The 21,717-nt window shown below is 58.1% G+C and overlaps 2 protein-coding genes across 2 annotated transcripts; both read left to right on the top strand.

Moving 5' to 3' along the window:
- Positions 1-464: 464 nt before the first annotated feature.
- On the top strand, positions 465-9,988 carry CLN6 (CLN6 transmembrane ER protein). Its single transcript, XM_056127802.1, has 7 exons — positions 465-630; positions 4,089-4,203; positions 6,010-6,108; positions 6,544-6,732; positions 6,910-6,965; positions 8,172-8,294; positions 8,972-9,988. The coding sequence occupies exons 1-7, from the start codon at positions 554-556 to the stop codon at positions 9,240-9,242; spliced, it is 930 nt and encodes a 309-aa protein (XP_055983777.1). The 5' UTR covers positions 465-553; the 3' UTR covers positions 9,243-9,988.
- A 2,343-nt stretch (positions 9,989-12,331) lies between these two features.
- Positions 12,332-20,356, top strand: CALML4 (calmodulin like 4). The gene is made up of 5 exons (XM_056127803.1): positions 12,332-12,376; positions 12,470-12,500; positions 14,329-14,469; positions 16,967-17,155; positions 20,186-20,356. The coding sequence occupies exons 1-5, from the start codon at positions 12,374-12,376 to the stop codon at positions 20,281-20,283; spliced, it is 462 nt and encodes a 153-aa protein (XP_055983778.1). The 5' UTR covers positions 12,332-12,373; the 3' UTR covers positions 20,284-20,356.
- Positions 20,357-21,717: the final 1,361 nt, after the last annotated feature.

Raw genomic sequence — 21,717 nt, 5'->3', positions numbered from 1 at the left:
AGAACCGAGCCCTCGCTTAGTGGCCACACTGGCTGCGCGTGCAGTACTCGGCATCCCAATAAACCCTGGGCCCGCGAGGCCCCGCCCAGTAAGGGCAAATCCCCGCCCCCGGCCCCGCCCCGGACACCACTCTCCCACAGCCCCTGCCCCACGCCGGCCTCGCCCTGGCCCCGCCCCCGGGAGCCAGAGTCCCGCCCCCAGACGCCTATTTTCCGCGCGGAGTCCCGCCCCCCACCCGCCATGCCCCCGCTGCTCTCCCGCCACCTGCCTCAGGCCCCGCCCCCTCTAACCCGCCCCAGGCCCCGCCCCCGCTCCAGGCCCCGCCCCTCCGCTCTCCCGCCGCCCCGCCCCAGGCTCCGCCCCCGCCGCGCTCCCGCCGCCCCGCCCCAGGCCCCGCCCCCGCCGCTCTCCCGCCGCCCCGCCCCAGGCCCCGCCCCCGCCGCTCTCCAGCCGCCCCGCCCCAGGCCCCCCGCTTCCCGAACGGACTGGCGGGCCCGGAGCGGCGCCCACTGACCCGCGCTCGCAGGCCTAGGGCCGGCTGCAGCGGGCGGCCATGGAGGTAGCGGCGCGGAGGCGACAGCCGGCGGCGGCGGCGGCGGGCGGCCCGGGCGTGTCCTTCTTGCAGGCCAGGTGCGCGCGCGCCGGCGGGGAGTGGAGGGCCGGGAGCACTATGCCGCGAGACCACCTCGCGCGGCGCCGGCTGCCCCCCCTGGGAGCACCTCGCGAGGGTCCGGGAGAGTTGGTGGGGGCAGGCTCGGAGCAGGCCACGGCCGGGGGCGCCCGGACTCGGGCTTCCAGGCGATGTGCACACTAGCTCCGCCGCCCAGACCCCGGGGGAAGTGAGTGTAGGGGGAGGAGGCGAGGCGCAGCCCGGGGTGAGCACCGAAAGTGGGGAAGAAGCCACTGAACAGCGCCACGCCTTTGCATCCCATTCTGCTCTCCCAACAAAACTATAAGTACTTGTAAGCACCTCTGCTGTGTGTGTGAGTTCACAAAATAAAGGTGAGGGTGCTGCTGTGAGGACCCCTGCTTTGGGTGGCCCAGAGCCGCCTCCCCAACAGAGACAGAGATGGGGGGGCACAGCCTGATGTTGAAATTGGCCCGTTTATTGCCGAGCTACAGGTATTCTTATAGAACATCTGAGAGGGGTTGAGGTGAGGACATAAGTGTGACTGATCACTTACATAGGTAAGACATCTGGAAATTTACGTGGATCTTTTATATAGGTAAATAGGAACTTCTCTTTTGGGGAGATTAAAACAAGGAGACACTCTTGTCTCTCAGGGACACCTACATTGATTTTATCTTTCCCTCTAGTTGTATAAGTTATCAATACTTGCAGTTGTTTGGATAAACACAGAGGCAAAGATCCCAACACTTAGTTCTCTGAGCTCTGAAAGCAAGCAAGGCTTTTACCTTAAGGTCCTTAGGCTAGTTTAGCTTGTCCTTCCCCATGGGTGTACTTACTGTCTCTTAAGTCATAGCAGCTGGCATCAAGACCACGCATTTATGCTTTCTAGATTGTCCCATTTCGATGCCGGGCTAGCTTTGCCACTCACTCCATTCCATCCCAGTCCCATGGAGGGACCTCTCTTGGTGTTAGGAACTACAGCAACTGAAGCCTGAGTCAAGTAATTATGACCAAGTAATTATGCCCAGGAGTAGACATATTTCAGAGTCAATCAACTCCCAGATATTAGGAGCAGAGCATTAATGGTCTTTGTGTTTAACCAAAGAACGTTGCTCTATAGTAAGATATAAAAAGGCTGTATGGGAAATAGAAAAAGAGGAAATAGAAAAAATACACAGCACTTCAAATACAAAGCACAGAATTACCAGAAAGTTTTGGCTTCTAAGTAATCAAGACTGACTTGGGGAACTGTGACAATGAGCGGTAAAATACAAAGGAAGGTTAAAGACAAACTTTAACTAAATTAGGGATGCTAGCAAGGGCGCGATAAGCTTCTTTGGGGGGAGAAACAGGGTCAGTTCACTGATGAAGCCTAAAGCACTTCGGTTTGATATCCAGCAGCTGTGCCCGCCTCTGATGGGCTTTGGGTGGCAGGCAAGCTGAAGTGGGAACGGCTCAGTTGTTCAGGGTTTGGGAACGACAGAGTTTTAACAGGCCTGTGCAGTTATCTCAGAGGTTGGTTCTCTGGGGAGGTGGGTGATGCAGGGGAAAAAGGCTGTTCCAGGGGCAACTCGACACGCAGGTAGTGCTGGCGGGTTTGTGGAGGATGGGTGTAGATTTTAATGGGTGCAGAGCTGAGTGTGGAGCAAAGCACTGAGGAGGTGCCTGCCGGTGTGGCAGTGAGCACCAACTCCCTAGTGATGCTGGGGGTCCATATGGGATGCCAAGGATCAAATCCAGGCCCTGGGCCTCTGCACGCAGACTCTGTGCTCAGCCCCCTTTGTATTATTTTTTATTTGGGTTTTTTTATTTTGGGGGCCACACCCGGAGGTGCTCAGGGCTTACTCCTGGGTCTGTGCTCAAGAATCACCCGCTGTGCTGTCACTCCAGCCCCTCAAGTTCTACTTCTTGATTTATGGATTTTACCCTCCATCAGGGTTCGCCAAGCCCCACCAGGAGTGATCCCTGAAAACTGCCCCGTGTGGTCCCCAAACCCAAAATAAAATAGAACATCAGCCCCATCTCCTAGTGAATTTGGGGTCATTTCTTTACATCTTCCCCTCACCCCCAACTCCAGTTCTTTATAGTTTGACCTTCATGTTCTCAAGTCTCAGAATATTCATCTGTGGATGTGTGTGGTACTGGGTATTGGGGAGGGTGCTCAAGGACAGTGTGGTACCAGGGATGGACTTGGGGCCCCTGTGTGCCAGTATTCACTCCGGCCCTTTGGACCGGGGCCAGAGAGGTGGTACAGCGGTAGGGCACTTGCCTTGCACATGGTCGATATGGGTTTGATACTTGGCGTCCCAGATGGTCCCACAGACCCTGCCAGTTCTTATTCCTGAGCATGGCATAAGCTGTGAGGACCACTAGCTGTGGCCCCTAAACCAAGAAACACTTGACCTATTTCCCTGGTGACTTAACCTTGATTGCCTTTTGTGTTTTGTCTGTGAGTTGACTCTAAACTTGGAAACAATATACAGTGTATGTGCTATAATGTAATAATATACAGTGTATCTGTTGAGACTTTGCCTGCTTCTCTATGCTGCTCTTGGGGGGGCTGTATGTGACTGTGCTCAGGGCTTACTCTTGACTATGTGCTCAGGGCGGTGGCGGGGCTTGGGGACCTTATGTGGTGTTTTTGGTTTCGGCTCTCTGCCTCCTTTGTGCATTGATTTCCCCACCAATGAGAAGGAGAAATAGCACAGCGGTAGTGCATTTGCCTTGCATGTGGCCAACTCTGCCAACCCAGGTTCAGTTCCTCCGCCCCGCTCAGAGAGCCCGGCAAGCTACCGAGAGTATCTCACCCGCACAGCAAAGCCTGGCAAGCTCCCCGTGGCATATTCAATATGCCAAACACAGTAACAACAAGTCTCACAATGGAGACATTACTGGGCCCACTCGAGCAAATCGATGAACAACGGGAGGACAGTGAGAAGGGGTGGGAGGGCTCAGTGTCTACAGTATTTAGTTTTTGGTGGGCAGCGGGGGGAGGCTTTCAGCAGTGCTCAGGGACCCCAGGGCCACTCCTGGCGACATTAAGCGACCAGGCTGGAATGGTCGGTGCTAGGGCCGAAGATTCAGGTGCGGAGGCAGCATCTTCTTCCCGCCCTCTATCTGAACCTGTACCACCCCACTTCCTTCCCACAGAGCACTGCTGTCAGAGTCCACCCCCAGGCCTCCTTCCTCCAGCTCAGAATGCCCTCTTAAGTTTTTTTTTTTCTTTTTGGGTCACACTTGACGATGCACAGGGGTTACTCCTGGCTCATGCACTGGGAATTACGCCTGGCAGTGCTCGGGGGACCATATGGGATGCTGGGAATTAAATCCGGGTCGGCCGCGTTCAAGGCAAATGCCCTACCCACTGTTATCGTTCCAGCTCCCCTCTTAAGTTTTTTCCCCTGTGCTAACACGTGTGTCTTCTGGGGAGCCGCTGACCCCCCTCTGGCTTTTGCAGGCATGGCCCCACCAGCACAGAGGAGGCTGCCCGCCCCGCCCCCTTCCACCTAGACCTCTGGTTCTATTTCACTGTGCAGAACTGGATTCTGGACTTCGGTCGTCCCATTGCCATGGTGAGTGGATGCCAAGGACAGGACCAGCAGCCGTCGAGCCAGCCATGTGACCTCAGTCAAGCCCCTTCCCAGAACAGCCAGTGGCGAGCCAAGAGCAGGATTCTTCCCTGGGCTTTCGCTGTGACTATGGCCCTCTTGTGCACCCAAGGGCCTGAGTGCTCAGACTGTGCCCGCTGGCCCATGGGCACTGGGGCCAGCGGCACAGCATACCCTTCCTCCCCATGACCTGGGATCAGCACAGCAGCTTCCCCACCACTTCAGTCAGTCAGATTTTCTGGAAGGTAGAATGTAAGATACTGGGTGTGCTCTGGATTCAGGGGGACTCACCCTTCCTCCCAAGGCCACTTTATGCATCAGTGTCGAATAGTCACTTCTCCGCAGGTTTAATCCTGGGCATCCCATATAGTTCCCTGAGCCCCACCAGGAGTGGTCCCTGAGTGCAGAGCCAGGAGTAGCCCTGAGCATTGCTGGGCATAAGCCCCAAAACAAAACAAAACCCAAATCAGTCCTCACTTCGGCACTGTTGTCAGTCTCAGTTTGGAGATGAGCAATCTGGAAACTGCCTCAGCTTCTCCCAACTGATGTGACTCAGTGATGAAGCACTTGCCTCGGTAGAGCATTTGCCTCACTTATCTGAGGCCTTGAGTTTGATCCCTGGCACCACACACACACACACACACGGGGCTGAGCAAGTGCTCTGCCTGCAAGAGGTCTGGGTTTGATCCCTAGTACCACATGGTCTTCTGAACACTGCCAGGTGTGACCCACCCCTGCATGCATGCACGTGTGTGCGTGTGTGTGTGTGTGTGTGTTCCAGTCAGCAAGAAGGCAGCAGCCTCCACTGGCAGAGAGGGTCACTGGTTTTGCACACACAAGGCAGGGCTTGGGCATCCCCCAGTGGGGCCTGAAGAGATGGACCAGGCCACGCCCTTCCTGGCCCTGAAGCTGGGGACACTGGCCTGAGGGTTTCCAGAACAGGTGAGTGACTGAGGAGGGGTCTGGAGAGTCTTAGCAGCCTTGCATGCGGGCCTCCGACCTGAAGGGCGCCCAGGATGCCTGTCCCTGCAGGGCTGTGAGAGCTGTGACGCTCCCTTTCACATACTGTCTCTTGTCACTATTGTTCATTTCTGTTTGGGGGGCCCACACCTACTGTTCCTAGTTTAGTGCTCAGAGTCACTCCAAATGGTACCAAGGCCCTGGACCTTTGCACACAGACTGTGTGCTCAGCCCCCCTTTGTATTATTTTATTGTTTCGGTTTTTGGTTTTGGGGGTCACACCCGGAGGTGCTCAGGGCTTACTCCTGCCTCTGTGCTCAAGAATCATTCCTAGAGGACTCAGAGAACCATATGAGGTGCCAGGGATTGAACCTGGGTCAGCTTCATGCCAAGCAGGTACCCTCCCCACTGTCCTATCACTGGGGCCCAGAGACACAGATTGCTCACCTGCAGGGCTACCCCTTAGGATCCCAGGTTGCCACCTGGGCCACCTCGCCTGTGACAGATGGGGAAACTGAGCCTAGAGAGGGGAAGGACTTGTCTTGTGGCACCACCAAGACCTCAAGGAGCCTTTAGCCCCCGGCTCTGTCCAGAAATGAGGATTTGGTACCTGCTGGGAGTGAGTATATGGGGACCCCTTGTACCCCCACATGGTGCCTAGGTTGAGTCCATCACCCGTTCCATGCTCTTTGTCCCTCTGGAAACCATGGTGCCCTGGGACAGACATCCTAGAAGGAACAAGTGTGTGGAGTGTATTTGGGGGCTCCCCTGCTTGACCGTGCCTGCCTGAACACTCTTCCCTGCCCCCAGCTGCTGCTGCCTCTGGACTGGTTCCCGCTCAACAAGCCCAGCCTCGGTGACTATCTGCACATGGCCTACAATGTCATCACGCCCTTTCTCCTGCTCAAGGTGTTGTCAGGGGAAGGCTGGATGGAGGGATGTCACAGGTCAGGGGAGGCCTCCCCAAAAGGGTCACTGGGGTGCTGCAGCCCAAGCAGGGACTGCTATAGGGCCACGATGGAGACCCACAGACCTTTGAGGGAGGCTGAGGAGACAGCGCGAGGGATGGGGTCAGGGGCAGGATTCAGGGACAGCAGGGGGTGACGGAGCTGACTCTGGTTGCTCTCACCCGCAGAGTAGGACATGGACGGCTCCAAGCTCAGGGACCAGGGTTCGGTAGCCCCACAACCTTCCTTCCCTTCGGTTTGGGCCCAGTGCTTGGGACCTGGCACCCTTCAGTGGCCACCTCCAAAGTGACCCCTGCCCCTCTGTGGCTGGGGGGCTGGAGCAGAGCCGGCCACTAAAGGTATGTCCCCCCACTCACCTCCCCCCGCCCCCCCGTAGCTGGTGGAGCGCTCCCCGCGCACCCTGCCGCGCTCCATCGTCTATGTCAGCGTCATCACCTTCATCATGGGCGCCAGCATCCACCTGGTGGGGGACTCCGTCAACCACCGGCTCCTGTTCAGCGGCTACCAGCACCACCTGTCCGTGCGCGAGAACCCCATCATCAGAGACCTGCGGCCCGAGTCACTGGTGAGCTCCCACTGGGGAGCTGCCCCAAGGGTCACGATGCCCCACGTGGCTCCCCTAGAAGTGGACAGGGAGCCTCAGTGGTGGCCGCCCCCCACCCCCCAGGGCGGGTCACCGTGCAGCCTTGGGTGGGTGCCCTGCCCGCAGCTCTCCGCGCTCACCAGCCCGTCCTGCCCTCAGATCGACTCCTTTGAGCTGCTCTACTACTACGACGAGTACCTGGGCCACTGCATGTGGTGAGTGACCTGTCATCTGTCCCCCTCTATAGCAGGTGGGAGGGAGCGCGGCTGCTGCAATGCGCGTCTGCACCGCTGGGGGCGCGGAAGCTCCTCCTGGCAGCCCTGCAGTGCGTGCGGCGGCCACTAGAGGGCGCTGGCGGGCGGGGGAGCCGCAGCCGGTAAACAGCCCCTCCCCCACGTTGCGGGGGCGCAACCTCCCAGGGGAGCGCCCCCACTGCAAAGATGCAGCCTCGCTGGGGCAGCCAGTGCCCCGCCCCCAGCGCCCACTGACCGGCTGCTCTGGGCCGGGGTGGACAGCTGGGAGGTGAACCAGGCTGGAGGCCCCTCCTGAGCCGGGGCTTCTGCAGGGCGCCCTGGCATCCTTCCCAGGGGCGGTGTTGGGGCTTTCTGGAAAGTTGCCTCCCACCTCCGCTATGAGCTGGGGAAGAGCAGAGGGGGGAGGGGAGGGCAGGACAGAGGAAAGGGGGACCCCCGTGGGGGAGTCAGGAGACAAGGGCACACACGAGCACAGGCCCAAGTGGGGCTAGACGGGGTACTTGTGCTATGTAGTGTTTGGTGGATTGTTGGGAGTTGGGGAGCACTGCCCCCCACCCCTGTTATCCATGCAGGGCCTGCCCTGCAAAGGCCGTTTTCTTACTCTTTAATTTTATGTTTTTGTTTTGGGACCTTCCCTGGTGATGCTCACAGGTTACTCCAGTGCTCAGTTCTCAGGGGTTGTTCTGACCAGAGCTGGAACCTCTACAGCCCAGTCCATATTGTATATAGAGCCTCTCCGGGTCCAGCCCAGCCCACCTCAGCCCTGCTGGGACACCCCACCAGGCCAGGGCCGGGTGGTGCCCAGTGTGCAGGGTTTCCCAGAGAGAATGCCCAGCCCAGCGGAGTGGCCCCAGTGGGTGTCTGATTCACTTTGCCCAGGACATCAGGGCCAAGCAACCTCTCCCAAACCCAGGTCCCCCTGGCCTGGCCCTTTGTGCCTCCTGGCCATGCCTCCTGTCTGGGGCAGTGCTCACATAGGCTGGTGCACCCCGTTTGTGCGCTGGTTGGGCCCCTGATGCAGAGGGGTGCGAGCTTTAGGGGCCCCTGTGCGGTCTGGCTCGGGGCCTCACAGGTGCAGGGGCCTCAGCCACGGGGTTGTGCGGCATGCAGGGGGCCCTCTGTGTGGGAGTGCCCGTTGAATCCTGAGTGCTGCCCCCTCCCCCGCAGGTACATCCCCTTTTTCCTCATCCTCTTCATGTACTTCAGCGGCTGCTTCGTCCCCGCTGCGGCACCACGCTCAGTGCCCGGGGCCGCACTGCTCCTGGTGGTACCCAGCGGCCTGTACTACTGGTGAGTACCGGGTGTGCTGGGGCTGGGGGCACTGATGGTGTTGGCCAGGCGTGCGTGTGGCCTCCCGCCCCCCCCCCCCCCCTTGCCCCTCCACCCGGGACCCCGGCCGCGCAGAGGCCTCAGATGGGGGTGCTGGCCGCTGTCCCTCTTCTGAGGGGAGGATCTGGGGTGAAGGGGTTTGGTAGACCCCAGGTACAGCCCAGGGAAGCACCGGGCAGTGCAGGGGGACTCCTGCCCTCGGACACTGCCTGCCTGGTTCTTGGTTCTTCGGGATCCCCCCAGGACAGAGACTGATGCTGGGGACCCCAGGAGGGTCTGGCCTGAGCCCTGTAAGAGGCTCCTGCGTGCCCCCTGGTGGCCGAACAGGCCCCTTCTCCCCTTTCAGTGCTGAGACTGGGCTCTTGGGCACTGGCCACCTCCAACCCGGGACCAGCGGGGACTATGGCACAGCCCTCAGAACTGTTGGGCGCTCACAGTTTGGGGCCTTGTGTGACAGCGACATGGAGACTGCAGCCCACGGTGGCATCTGGCACTGTCCACCACATGCTTCCCAGCTGGGCACCCACAGCTGAGATACAGTGTCCGCGGGGAATCCGAGGGCGCCCCTGGGCCTGGCACCAGGAGTGGTGTGTGGGAGGGAGAGGGACGCGGGACCAGCACCCTGCCGGCCTCCACAGGTACCTGGTCACTGAGGGCCAGATCTTCATCCTCTTCATCTTCACCTTCTTCGCCATGCTGGCCCTCGTCCTGCACCAGAAACGCAAGGGCCTCCTCCTGGACAGCAACGGCTTCTTCCTCTTCGCCTCCTTCGGCCTGGCCCTCCTGCTCGTGGGACTCTGGGTGGCCTGGCTGTGGGACGATCCTGTCCTCAGGAAGAAGTACCCGGGCGCCATCTACGTGCCGGAGCCCTGGGCCTTCTACAGCCTCCACACCAGCGGCCAGCACTGAGGGCCCACAGGAGGCTGGACATGAGCGTGCGCGTGTCAAGAGTGAGCGTGTGAGGGACTGTGTGTGAGAAAGTGTGTGTTGAGTATGAATGTGTGTATGAGTGTGAGGTGTGTGTGAGTGAGGGTGTGTATATGGTGTGTGAATGAGTGAGTGTGTGTGTGAGGATGTGTATAGGGGTGAGTGTGTGAGGGTGTGTGAGTATGAGTGTGTGAGTCACTATGAGTGAGGGTGTGTGATGTAAAGGTGTGTTAGTGTGAGTGAAAGAGGCTGAGAGACTGTGCGAGACAGTGAAAGTGTGAGTGTGAGGGTGCATATGGTGTGTATGTGTGTGAGGGTGTGTATGTGTGACTCTGTGTGGGGTGACATTTCTCTCAGCTTTGGATCCTTTGGGTGGGTTTTTTAGGCCCAAGTTCAGGTTCCCCTTCCTGCCCGCCCCCCTCTCAGGGCTAGTCTCTTCCCCCTGGGATCCTGCAAGGAGCCGGGGGCAGAAGATTACCCCACACTGGCTCCCACCTCCTCCAGGTCTCTGGCCAGGCTGTCAGGCCCCTTGTGCCCAGCCCCTCCCCCAGGCTCTCCAGTCTCAGCTGGATCCAGCAGCTCCAGGCCAGGAAGGCCTTGTCCAAGCAGGATCCCGGGCGCCCCCAGCCTTGGGGCCTCATTTTGCAGTTGGCTGGGCCCTCTCTCCCTTCTGGCCTGTGTTCTCAGGGAACCCGGGCCTGAGCTCCTCATGTGTGGGTGGGGCTGGCCTCTCCCGGTCAGCTGTGTGCTGCCCACACGGGGTGGGTGAGGGGTGAATAAAGAGTGGTGGCCACACCCCTGCTGTCTGCATTGGATGCGAGTGGGGGAGGGGCCCAGGCCTGGAGGCAGCCAGGGGCAGCCTCCAGTGACCCACTCAGCCCCTCTGGGCCTCCATGCCTTGGTGGGTTCCGGGGGTACAGATGGAAGTGGATGGGAAGGCATCAGACCTTTCCTCCTGTCCCCCAGCTTGAGGTTTGGGGGTGACACTTCCTCCTGGGCAGAAGTCACCACCTCACCCCTCTGGCCTTAGCCTGACTCTCCCCTCACCCCTCAGAGACTGAGCAGGGCTGGGCGGGGGTGGAAGGTGGGAGGCCTTGCCGCTGAGACCCGCACCTGATGCCTGGCACCACTTGAATCCTTTTGTTTTGTTCCCCCCCCCCAGTGGTAAGGGTTAACCTCTGATTCAGGGGATTGAACCTGGGTCAGCTGCTTCCAAGGCAAGTGCCCTCCCTGCTACACTCTCTAGCTTCACCAAGGTTCATTCTTAAAAGGGATGAATCGAGGGCAGGAGTGATAATACAGTGGGCAGGTGCTTTGTTTGCACTCAGCTGACCCCGGCTCACTCTCCAGTACCTATTGGGCTCCCCAGCACTGTCAGGAATGATCCCAGAGAACTGGGAATTGGCTTTGGTGAGCCAGAGAGAGTGCCTTTCACGTTACTGGCTGGCCTGGTTTGATCCCAGGACAGTATTTTTTTTTTTTTTCACTTTTTGGGTCACACCTAGTGGCGATGCAAAGGAGTTACTCCTGGCTCTGCACTCAGGAATTACTCCTGGCAGTGCTCAGGGGACCATATGGGATGCTGGGAATCGAACCTGGGTCGGCCGCGTGCAAGGCAAATGCCCTACCTGCTGTATTGTTGCTCCAGCCCCGATCCAGGGATCCTGCCAAGAGACCCCTGGCTGTGGCCCCAACCCCCAAACCCATCTCACTGGAAAAAAAAAAAAAAAGAAACTGTCCCTGGGCTGGGTGAGACTGATAGAGCACCTGGCTCCTTGCGTTGGGAGACCCTGCTCCCAGGGTCCAGGCTTTACTTGATGACTCGGAAACAGGCGGGGCCTGGCATCCTCACAGTTGGAGCATCCCGGATAAACTCTTTTTGAAAGGAAGTTGGTTTTTGGAATGTGACATATGGGCGGAAAGTTCACAACGGATGAAACCCACGGACTGGCCCCAGAACTCAGTCAGCCCCAGAGGGACTGTAAGCTGGGTGGAGGTGGGCAGGGCGTGGCACGAGCCTCAGGGCAGCAGCTCCTCCGGGTTCCTGGGCAGGGTGTGGGTCCTGCCTCCCTGCCACACCCCCCACACCGTGCACTCACACTCAGATCCAGGCCTGCCCGTCTCCCCATGAACCCCTTTCCCAGCGTGGGGTGATCTCCTAGGGGGGACATGGCGGGTGCTCCAGGGTCCTAGGGAGCCCCACTTCTGTCCATCTCCCCAGTGAGACCCCCACCTCTCACCTGCACCCAGTTCAACCCCGGAGATTCTTTGTATCCGGAGCATTTCTCTAACCAGTCTGCAGTTAGGGAGTTGGGGAGACCAGACCCCTCCTCCCCCCCAACCCGCCTGTCCGTGGGCTTCGTGCAAAAGGCGCCCCCTGTCCCTGCGACCACCCCCCCCCCCCGCCCTCACCAGCCCTGGACTTGGACCCGAAGCCCTTTCTCAGGGTACAGCCTACAACCTGCACAACCGCACAGGCCGAGCCTTGACTGAACCGGGCCCCAGCGAGGATCCTGGCGGGTGGGCGGGTTGGGGCCTGGGTGCGGCTGCTGCAGCTCAGGGCCCGCCCACTCCCTCATTTCCGGGGCGGGGCCCGGACCCGAGGGGACCGGGCGTCTGTCCGGCTGCGGGGAGGCGCTGGGCTGCGGCGGGGAGGGGGGACCAGCGCTTTCCTGCTGGGAAGCCCCTCGGAGCCCCCCTCAGCCCCCGTGCGCCGGGTCCCCCTTCAAACCTCCGTGTCCCAGGCCCCCCTCAGATCCCCGTGTGCCGGAGACCTTGCCCACCCCAGGGTCCACAAGGGAGGGGGGTCCTGCGGCGGGAAACTGAGGCCCGCCCGGCTGGTCCTGGCGCGCCGAGCCGCACCCGCACCCGAGCCTTGGTGTCCGGAGCCTCGCCCCGCCCCTCTGCTCCCGCGGGGCCCCGCCGGGCCGGACCGGGTGTCTCAGCTCCGTGTCAGCTGGCACCGGGGCTGGAATCTGACCCTGGCACCCGGCCCGTCTCCATGGAGGCGGCGGGTTTATTGCAGGGGTGGGAGGGGCGCGCCCCGCTGGACTCCGGACCCGCACGGGGAGGGGAGGGAGGGGGCCCGGGCAGCGCGCGCCGCGGAAGCCGCGATGGTGAGTGGGGGTGGGTGGGGGGTCGGGTGTGCCGGGCGGGGGTCCCCCGCGGCGGGGTGCCGACCACCCTGATCCACCCTCTTTCTGCCGCAGGCCAACTTTCTCTCGCAGGACCAGATCAATGGTAGGTGGGGCTGCTGGTCAGGAGCGGAGGCCACGCGTGCGCGTGGGGCTCCTTTGGGTGGGTGGGAAGCGGGCCGGCCCCCCACGGCCTGCGGGTCAAGGCTGGCAGGTGGGAACTTGGTGATGAGGATAAGCCATCAAGAACTTGGGAGGGCCCCCAGAACCCACAGCTAATTGAGGGGGGCAGCAGCTGGAGAGGCTGAGTGGAAGGAGAGCCATATGCCCGCCGCCTGGGCCCCAGTTTCCCTTCTGAAGGGGGCAGGCAGCCTCGGGGTCTCCCCCAGAGGAGTTGGGACCCCCAAAGAGAGCTGGGACAAGCAGGGCCTGAGGCCACCATACACATCCTATCCCTTACACCCTGGCTGCTCCTCCAGGCTGGCTTCAGTTACTTTCAGGTTTCCTCTCCTCTCACAGCGTTGGGGGAGTATAGGGGGCCCAGCATAGCTCAGGGTGGGACACACAGAGCCTGGAGGGGGCCAGCGGGGTACCTGGGCAGGGGTTCTAGGCTTCCAAGCCGGGCCTGGGAGGGCAAGTGGGTGTTGGGTGCTTGGCTGTAGCAAGTCCTTCCTCTCAGGACAGACCTCTGCATCTCCCGGGGGCTCCCAGGGGCCCTACCCAGGGGGGTGTGGGACACACTGAAAGGAAGAAGGGAAGTTGCTTTTGCATCCCAGGAGACACAAGGTTGTTCGTGCTGAACCTGGCCCATACTCAGCCCTGTATCAGGTCCCAGAACTTTCTGGAGAGGCTGGAGATGTAGTACAGTGGTAGTGTGTGACCAACCTGAGTTTGATCCTGGGCATCCCATATGATTCCCAGAGCCTGGCCAGGAATGATCCCTGAGCATAGAGCCAGGAGTAAGCCCCGGACACTGCCAGGTGCGGCCAAAACCAAAAATCAGTTCTCGGAGGGATGGGACACAAAAGCCATTCACAGCCTCTACCCCACCTTTTATTAGCAACCCTGAGGAGCCGGGTGGGACGTGTATGCTGGCTTCCGGCCCTGTTTGTCCCAACTTTCTGCGGGGTCCCTGGAGGTCTGTGGTGTGTGCAGGGGTATCAAGCAGTGGGTGCTGCTCTCCATGTTTTTGCCGTGACAGCCCCGAGACCCCCTGCACTCTCAGGGACTTGCAGGCCTACGAAGATGAAACAGGAGAGGGTGGCGCACCTGGCCTCCATGGGAGATGAGGGGAGGGGGCTGGGAAAGAGACCACTGCTTTTTTTTTTTTTTTTTCATTCTGGGTCACACCCCCACCATGCACAGGGGTTACTCCTGGTTCTGCACTCAGGAATTACTCCTGGTGGTGCTGGGGGACCATATGGGATGCCGGGGATGGAATCTGGGTCTGGCGCGTGCATGGCAAATGCCCTACCCACTGTGCTATTTATCGCTCTGGCCCAAGAGGCCACTTCTCATGGCTGCCTGGTACCTGCTTGGCCTTGGCTCCTGATTGTCTCCAGGAAGTGTGGGGGGGGGGTCCTCCTGGAGGAGGCAGGCGTCACAGCTACCCATCAGAATGACTAATGACTTCCCACAATTGCCAGCCCCCCTCAGTCCAGCCTCCCCAGAGGGGCGTGCCTCTATGCACTCCAGTGTCCTGCCTGCAGAGGGCCCTGGGCTGGTGCAGGGTCAGGACCAGCCCGGGAGGAAGTGGGGAGCAGGAAGACGAAGGCAGCAGGAGCCGGGCGGGGCGGTTGTAGATAGACCAGATAAACCACTTTTCCAGTATCAAGTCTCCCGGGGTGGGGGTGGGGGGGTCATGGGGCCAGTCTCAGGCTTATTGAACTCGGGTGGGTGGTGGTGGGCACCCCTCAAATTCTCACTCTGTGCAGAGTACAAGGAGTGCTTCTCGCTGTTTGACAAGCAGCAGCGTGGCAAGATCCGCTCAAGCGACCTCCTGGTAGTGATGAGGTCCCTGGGCACCAGCCCCACGCCCAAAGAGGCACAGCGACACCTGCAGACGCATGGCATAGGTGAGGGGAGGGGCGTGGACTAGGGGCGGGGCGTGGTCGGGGCGGGGCGTGGGCATGGGCGGGGCGTAGACTAGGGGCGTGGGCGAGATGTGGGGCGCAGGTGCTGGGAGGAGCGTAGGTCAGGGAACCCTGTTGGACCTCGTGGCAGTGGTGTTTCTGGTGTGGGAGGTGGAGTGGGTGCAGCTGGGAAGTTTGTGGAGCAGGTCCCACAACTCAGGGCTGCAGTGACACCTCGTTAGGTGTCCTGTAACTCGTGGTTTTCTGCAAAACTTCTTGGCACCTGTATGGCTCCCATTTCATAAGGGACTCCGGGATCCGGCCCCTCCAGCCAGGTGACCACAGATCCACAGCCTCCCAGCAATGGGATGTTTTGCTAGAAGCTTCCCCCTGTTGAGAACTTGTGGTGCCCGTGGACTTGCAGGGCCACCAAGCCCCGGCCTCTCAGAGCCATGGGTCAACAGGCCAGGTTCTTACACCTATGGTGGAGTCACAGCCCAGCCGATACCCTGAAAATTAAGTGACAATTCCCCAGGGCTCTCTGTGGATGCTTTTCCCTTAGCGTTGTTTCCTGTATTTTTTTCTAGTTCATTTATTTATTTATTTATTTATTTTTCTAATTCAATTATTTTTAAGGTTTCAATATTTTTAAAAAATATTTTCGGGGCTGGAGCAATAGCACAGCGGGTAGGGCGTTTGCCTTGCATGCAGCCAACATGGCTGACTCAGGTTCAATTCCCAGCATCCCATATGGTCCCCCGAGCACCTCCAGGAGCAATTCCTGAGGGCATGAGCCAGGAGTAACCCCTGAGCATCGCCGGGTGTGACCCACAAAGCAAATATATATATATATATATATATTTTCATTTTGGAATTCACCCTCAGCAGTGTTCAGACAGCCATTTGGTGCCAGGGATCAAACCTGAGGTTGCAGCGAGCAAAACCAGCACTCTGGCCCTTTGAGTCTATTCCTGAGCCCCAGTTAATGTTTTTTTTGGGAGGCACACACTACTCTGCTTGGGGGCTACTCCGAGATCAGTACCCGGAGGACCACAAGGTGCCAGGGTTCAATCCTAGGGTCTCACACATGGAAGTCAAGTGCTATCATTAAAGCCACATCCCCACCCAGTTAATTATTTTATGATGAGTCTGATCACCAGCATCACAGTCTCCTATATTTTATCTGTTTGTTATCTGTTTGTTTACTTATGTTTGGTCAGGGGACACCACACCCATTGTTGCTCAGGGCGACTCCTGGCTTTGCGCTCAGGGGCAGCCCAGGGGACCATATGTGGTGTCAGGCATCAAACCCAGGTGGGGTTTGCAAGCAAGGGCTCTGTCTGCTATACAATCTCCTGCCCTTGCTCTATTTATTTATTTGCTTTTTGTGTCACATCCGGCGATGCTCAGGGGTTACTCCTGGCTCTGCACTCAGGAATTAGTCCTGGCAGTGCACGGGGGACCATATGGGATGCTGGGAATTGAACCTGGGTCAGCCGTGTGCAAGGCAAATGCCTTACCCACTGTGCTATCGCTCCAGCCCCGCTTGCTCTATTTTTGACATTGGCAACACAGAGCACTTTGTTTTGGGGCCACACCTGGTGGTGCTCAGGACTTACTCCTGGCTCTGTGCTTGGGGATGTTTAGGGGACACTCCAGGTGGTGTTTAGGGGACCCTGTGGATGCTGAGGATAGAACCTGGGTTAGCTGCATGCAAGGCAGGTACCCTACCTGCTGTTAGGCCCCACAAACATTTTCCTTTTTTTTTTTTTTTTAAGGAAAGTGTGTGTGTGTGTGTGTGTGTGTGTGTGTGTGTGTGTGTGTGTTCAGACTGGCAGAGTATCAGTCACGCTGGGCAAAGATGCCCACAAAGGAAGAGACCCCAGAGGCGGGGGTGAGCCTGGTGACTTCCCTGTCTCCATCAGTCTCCTAGGCTCTGCAATGGGCCCTGTGGCTGTTCGGGTGGCCTGAAGGCCTGCAGTAGTGCTGGGAGCTGGACTCAGGGCCTGGAGCCCAGTGATGGCCTTTAGTGATGGTTACGACATTCTCACCTCCTTTGTTTTCTGTCAGGAAGCTGATTTCTGCAGCTGTATGCCAGCAGCGGCCAGGGAAAAGTTGGGGTCCCTCCATCCTGGGTGGGTGTGGGAGACCAGCGGGATGGGGGGTGTGGGCCCACAGCCTGGGTCAGGGCAGGAGGGAAACTCCTATAAGAGACTGAGGAGGCCCGGCCCACCCCAGTTCTGCCACTGTTTTGCAGGGGACAGTGCAAACCTGGGGTCTGAATCCTTTGGAGGCAGAATGGGCAGATGCTGAACTGTTACTGAGGGCCATGGGGAGGGCCAGGGAGGCGGTCTATGGGGACACAGTGCAGTGGGCTGAGCACCCCCCTCTGCCCATTACTGGGGGTTCCTGCACTCAAGGCTCCCGAGCTGGCCGTGGAGGTGGGCCTGGAGCTGTCTCGAACCCAGGCCGCTTACACCCTGCTGTTGGGGGGCCCCAGACAGGCAGGGGGAGCTGGATTTCTCCACATTCCTGGCCATCATGCACGGACAGATGAAACAGGAGGACCCCAAGAAGGAGATTCTTCTGGCCCTGCTCATGGCTGACAAGGAGAAGAAGGGATACATCATGGCATCCGAGCTACGGGCCAAGCTCACGACACTGGGGGAGAAGCTCACCCACAGAGAAGGTAACTGATAGGAGCGGGGTGAGCACGCCCCTCAAGGCCGAGAGAGAGGTGAAGCTGGGGGTGCTCTGGATTGGAGTGCAGGGCACAGTGGAATGTGGGGGTCTGGGGAGCCTGTGCTCTCTGGGTACTGCCAATACCCCTGGCCACACTCGGCCCCCTTTTCCACCTGCAAGATGCAGGTTTTGAGTGTCTGAGCCAGGAGGTGAATGTGGGTCTCCCAGACCCCCCGTGTCCCCTCACACCACCCTCTTCTCAGTGGTTGCCACAGATTCCTCAGCTCTTGCCTATAGTCATCCTGTTCAGAGTCTTCCAGAAGGGGAATCTGTGGTGGTCTCTGGGGCCCCTGCTCACCCCTCCCTGCAGCCGAGACATAGGCTTGGAGGCTTCTGAAAAAGCCGGTTGAATACAAGCAGGGACGTTAGCCACCCTCTCCCAGCCTGGATCTGTCCCTGCTGAGGCCATATGGCTCTCGTGGTGGCAGGCTGACCTGTGGCAGTGCCCGGAGCACTGGGTGGAGAAAAAAGGGCCTGGACAGGATGCATGTCATTCCCCGAGTGCTGCCCCGGAAGGGATTGCTTGTTCTTTGTGGGAACTCTGCCTCCTCATTCCCGCAAGGTTTCTAATTTGTTTGTTCTCGGCCACACTTGACAGTGCTCAGTGCCTACTCCTGTCATTGCTTAGAGGACCAGGTGCAGCTGGGGTGCAGAGCCAGGCCTCAGCTCCATGAGCTATATTCTCTAGTGCCAGACAATCTTTCTTGTTTGGAGTTGGAGGCTCCCAAGGCGTCCCAGCAGTTCCTAGCCAGTCACATGATGGTTCCGTGGTGTGAGGGTCCACAGTTATGGTACTTCTCAGGCTCTGTAGAACTAGGGTCCCAGGGCCACTCTGGTGGTGGGGGGATGGGGGCGGGCAGTTCTGGGGTTCATCCAGTGCTGCTTGGGAGACTATATATGCTGGGGATCACATGCAAGGCAAGAGCCTTTCCCCTGTTCTATCTTCTGGCACCCCAGACAAGTAACTTCTCATGCCCTTGCTTGTTTTGTTAGAAAACAGACTTTACAGCGGGGGAGGGTGCTTGCCTTGCACACAGCTGACCTGGGTTCCATCCCGGATCGGTCCCTGAGGCATGCGAGGAATGATCCCTGAGTACAGAGCCAGGAGTAACCACCACTGGGTGTGGCCCCAAAACAAGAAGAAAAGAGGCCATCCTTCAGGCCCCAAGATCCAGGCTGCTGTGATGAGCCCCATTGTCAAAGACTCTGGGCCAAGTCTTTACAAATAGTACAACAGTAGGCAGAGGCTGTGTCCCGGCTTCCTGGGTTGGCAGCAAGCACCACCTCAGGTTCCATGGTGGCACCTGGATGTCCTTACCCCATCATGGCCGTGAGAACACAGCACAGCCTCTGGTGTTGGGGTGTGGACTGCTGGTAGAGGGCGGCTCCATTGAACACCATCCACTGCCCACCTGCCTCTCCCCCTCGTGTAGCCTTGCACTCTGAAGCGTGGCAGACGGACAATGGCTTTTGCAGGAGATGGCCTGCATTTGATCCCCAGCCTCACAGGGTGTGGTCCAAGAAACAAACCAAATAGCGCATGGGGAGATTGGTTTCCTCATCCTAAACAGGAGATAGGAAAGATGCTTCTGGACGGAGGACTTCTGGGCCAGGAGATGGAAAAGAAATCTGCCATTGGCCTGGGAGCAGCTAGGGATGGTGAGAGACCATGTGAGGTTGACGCCTGTCCCCTGGGAACCTCCAGGTCATGGCTCTGTTCCCAAGGCTGCATGGCTGCAGCCCCGGTCTGGACAATTCCTGGTTCCCATCAGGCTGTGATAGGGTAGCGCCGAGCTGGGCATGTTCCGTCTCCCCACACGGTTCCCCCAAGCTGCCCATGACTTGAAGCTTCTCAAAATAAGATCAATTAGTCTCCTCAAAATTCTAAAAATACAGCCTTTATCAGCTCAAGTGCAGAGCACAGTAATTACATTTCAGTGGATGATGGTTAAGCAGAGAATCTCAGGCTCTTTTCTGACTTCCTGGAATTATATGTCTGGAAGCCCGGGACACAGGGCAGCAAGACAGTGTTTGTGGGAGGTCAAGAGGCCACTGGGCAGGGGAGCTGAAATGGAGCTTCCTGCCTGCACTCGGGACAAGCTCGGATTTTGTCCCTTTCGAAGTCCAGGAGAAGCTGGTCAGTGAAGTGAGTTTTTTTCAGAGCTGCGTTAGAGAACAAAGCCCGTTTGTGTACTTCAGACACAGTAAAATTAATTTTCTCTCGTACCTCCAGTAGCTATTTGTTCTAAATAGGGGTGCTGCTGACTGACCCCACTGGAGCAAAGTAGTAGGCAGATGCCAGTTTGGTGGAGAAGGGAGACAGGTGAAGGGTGGGTTGGAGGGTGGATGGAGGATGTCCGATCTGCTGAGGTGCTGAGTGGGGTGGGGGTCAGGGGGCTGGACAAGGTAGAACCACTGGGAAAGGTTTTTTGAGGTACAGCACAGGGTCACCTTATCTCCATAGGGCTGGAGAGATAGTACAGTGGGTAGTGAACTTGCCTTGCACGTGGCCAACTGGGTTCAATCGCTGGCACCCTAGAGGCTTCCCTGAGCACCAGCAGGTGTGGCCCCTCATCAGAAACAGAGAACTGGGCTGGAGCGATAGCACAGCGGGTAGGGCATTCACCTTGCACGCGGCCGACCCAGGTTAGATTCCCAGCATCCCATATGGTCCCCCGAGCACCGCCAGGAGTAACCCCTGAGCATCGCTGGGTGTGACCCAAAAAGCAAAAAAAAAACCCCCAAAAAACAAAAAAAAAACCCAAAAAAACCCAGAGAACTTCAGCTGACTTCAGAGATGGGGAGCCTGGCTCCCTGGAGCAGGGTCGAGGGCCTGCCCTGTCTGCAGTGCCCTTGTCTATGGGAACAGCTAATTGGACACTTAGGGGAGATCTCTGGGGAGCCCAGGCCCCAAGCACACCGTGTCTGGTAATGGAACACTGAAGCCAAAGTGAAAAATTAATGTGATTTCTTGCAGTGGATGATCTTTTCCAGGAAACAGATATCGAACCAAACGGCCGAGTGAACTATGATGACTTTATTCACAAGATCACCATCCCCGTGCGGGACTACTGAGTCGCAGCCTGGCTGCCCCTGGGCAGGAATGCATCTGAAAAGAGGCAGGCTGGGGTGGGGGCTGGCTTGAAGGGGTGGGAGGGAAACTGGGGACATTGGTGCTGGGAAATTACACTGGTGGAGGGATGGGTGTTGGAACATTGTATGACTGAAATACAATCGTGAACAATTTGGTAATGCTGTATCTCATGGTGATTCAATAAATTAAAAAAAAAAACCAAAAATAACTGTCCTGGTGTGGGGGAGGCAGCAGGTCCGCAGCCAGCTGACATTCCTGACTGGAGCAGGGATGTCCGGTCAATGAAAATAAGGATTCCAGCCCTTTGGTTAGGCCTCTGATAATAGGTTTCTTTTTCTTTTTCTTTTTTTTGTGGATTTTGTAAGCCCTAGGTGGGGTCCTGGCCTTTGCCGTGGGGTATGAGCCAGTGGATTGGAGTTGGACCTGTATTTCTGCTTTGCAGTCTGGTCATTCAGGACAAATCATTTATTTGGTGAAGAAAAACTATGCCAGATTGATCCCTGGAAACCTCAAGACCCCCAAGCTGGATTCCATTCCCACTTCTTACCTCTTGGAGCCGGTGGAGATTGGTCTCAGATAAGCTGAAAATACCTTTGCGGGCCAAAGCAATAGTACAGCTGGGAGGGCGCTTGCCTTGCACTCAGCCAACTTGATGTCTGGCATCCTTAAGGTCCCCCGAGCCCTACTAGGAGTGATTCCTGAGTGCAGAGCCAGGGGTAATCCCTGAGCATCGCTTGGTGTGACCTCCCTTGTCCACCACCCCCCTCCCCACCCAGAAAAAAAAATGCCTTTGCAACCCCCAGAGCACAGTAGTCCTCAGTGCTCTGGCAGAGCCTTGTGAACAGGGTCACATTTCCAGTAACTGCTTCTTCCACAGTGCTGACACCAGGTCCCTGTTAGCAACAAACAGGTGCTTGGACTAAAAACAATACGACCCAACTGTGGTAACTGTTTCTCGCTGCTTAAAAGTCTCTCTCCCATCCCTGCCAAGGACCCCAGCTCAGGAGGTTTATTCATACGTTAGAATGGGCAAGTGCCAGCTAACAGTGGGAGAGTGATTTGACTCCACAGCCCAGAGCGAAGACCAGCTAGTGGCCGAGCTCCTCAGGCGGAGGCTGCCCTGTCTCGGACCCTGTCAGATCTTGCGCTTCCCTCCTGGCCTGTCGTCAAAGGTTCACAGTGAGGATGATCTGCTCAACGGAGCCAACTGAGTCAGTCTCAGGCTGTTTTCTCCAGAAATGGGTCATGACAGGCGAAGGCCATGGTGTGTGCAGGGACACTGTACCTGGGCATTATTCTAGCACAAGTAGTTTTTTTTTTTGTGTGTGGTTTTTGGGCCACACCTGGTGGTACTCACAGCTGACTCCTAGCGATGTTCCGGGAACCTTATGGGTGCTAGAGATTGAATCCAGGTT

This window comes from Sorex fumeus, unplaced genomic scaffold (assembly GCF_029834395.1).
Source record: "Sorex fumeus unplaced genomic scaffold, SorFum_2.1 ptg000063l, whole genome shotgun sequence".
Classification (NCBI taxonomy): domain Eukaryota; kingdom Metazoa; phylum Chordata; class Mammalia; order Eulipotyphla; family Soricidae; genus Sorex; species Sorex fumeus.
This window is presented reverse-complemented; position numbering and strand designations above follow the sequence as displayed.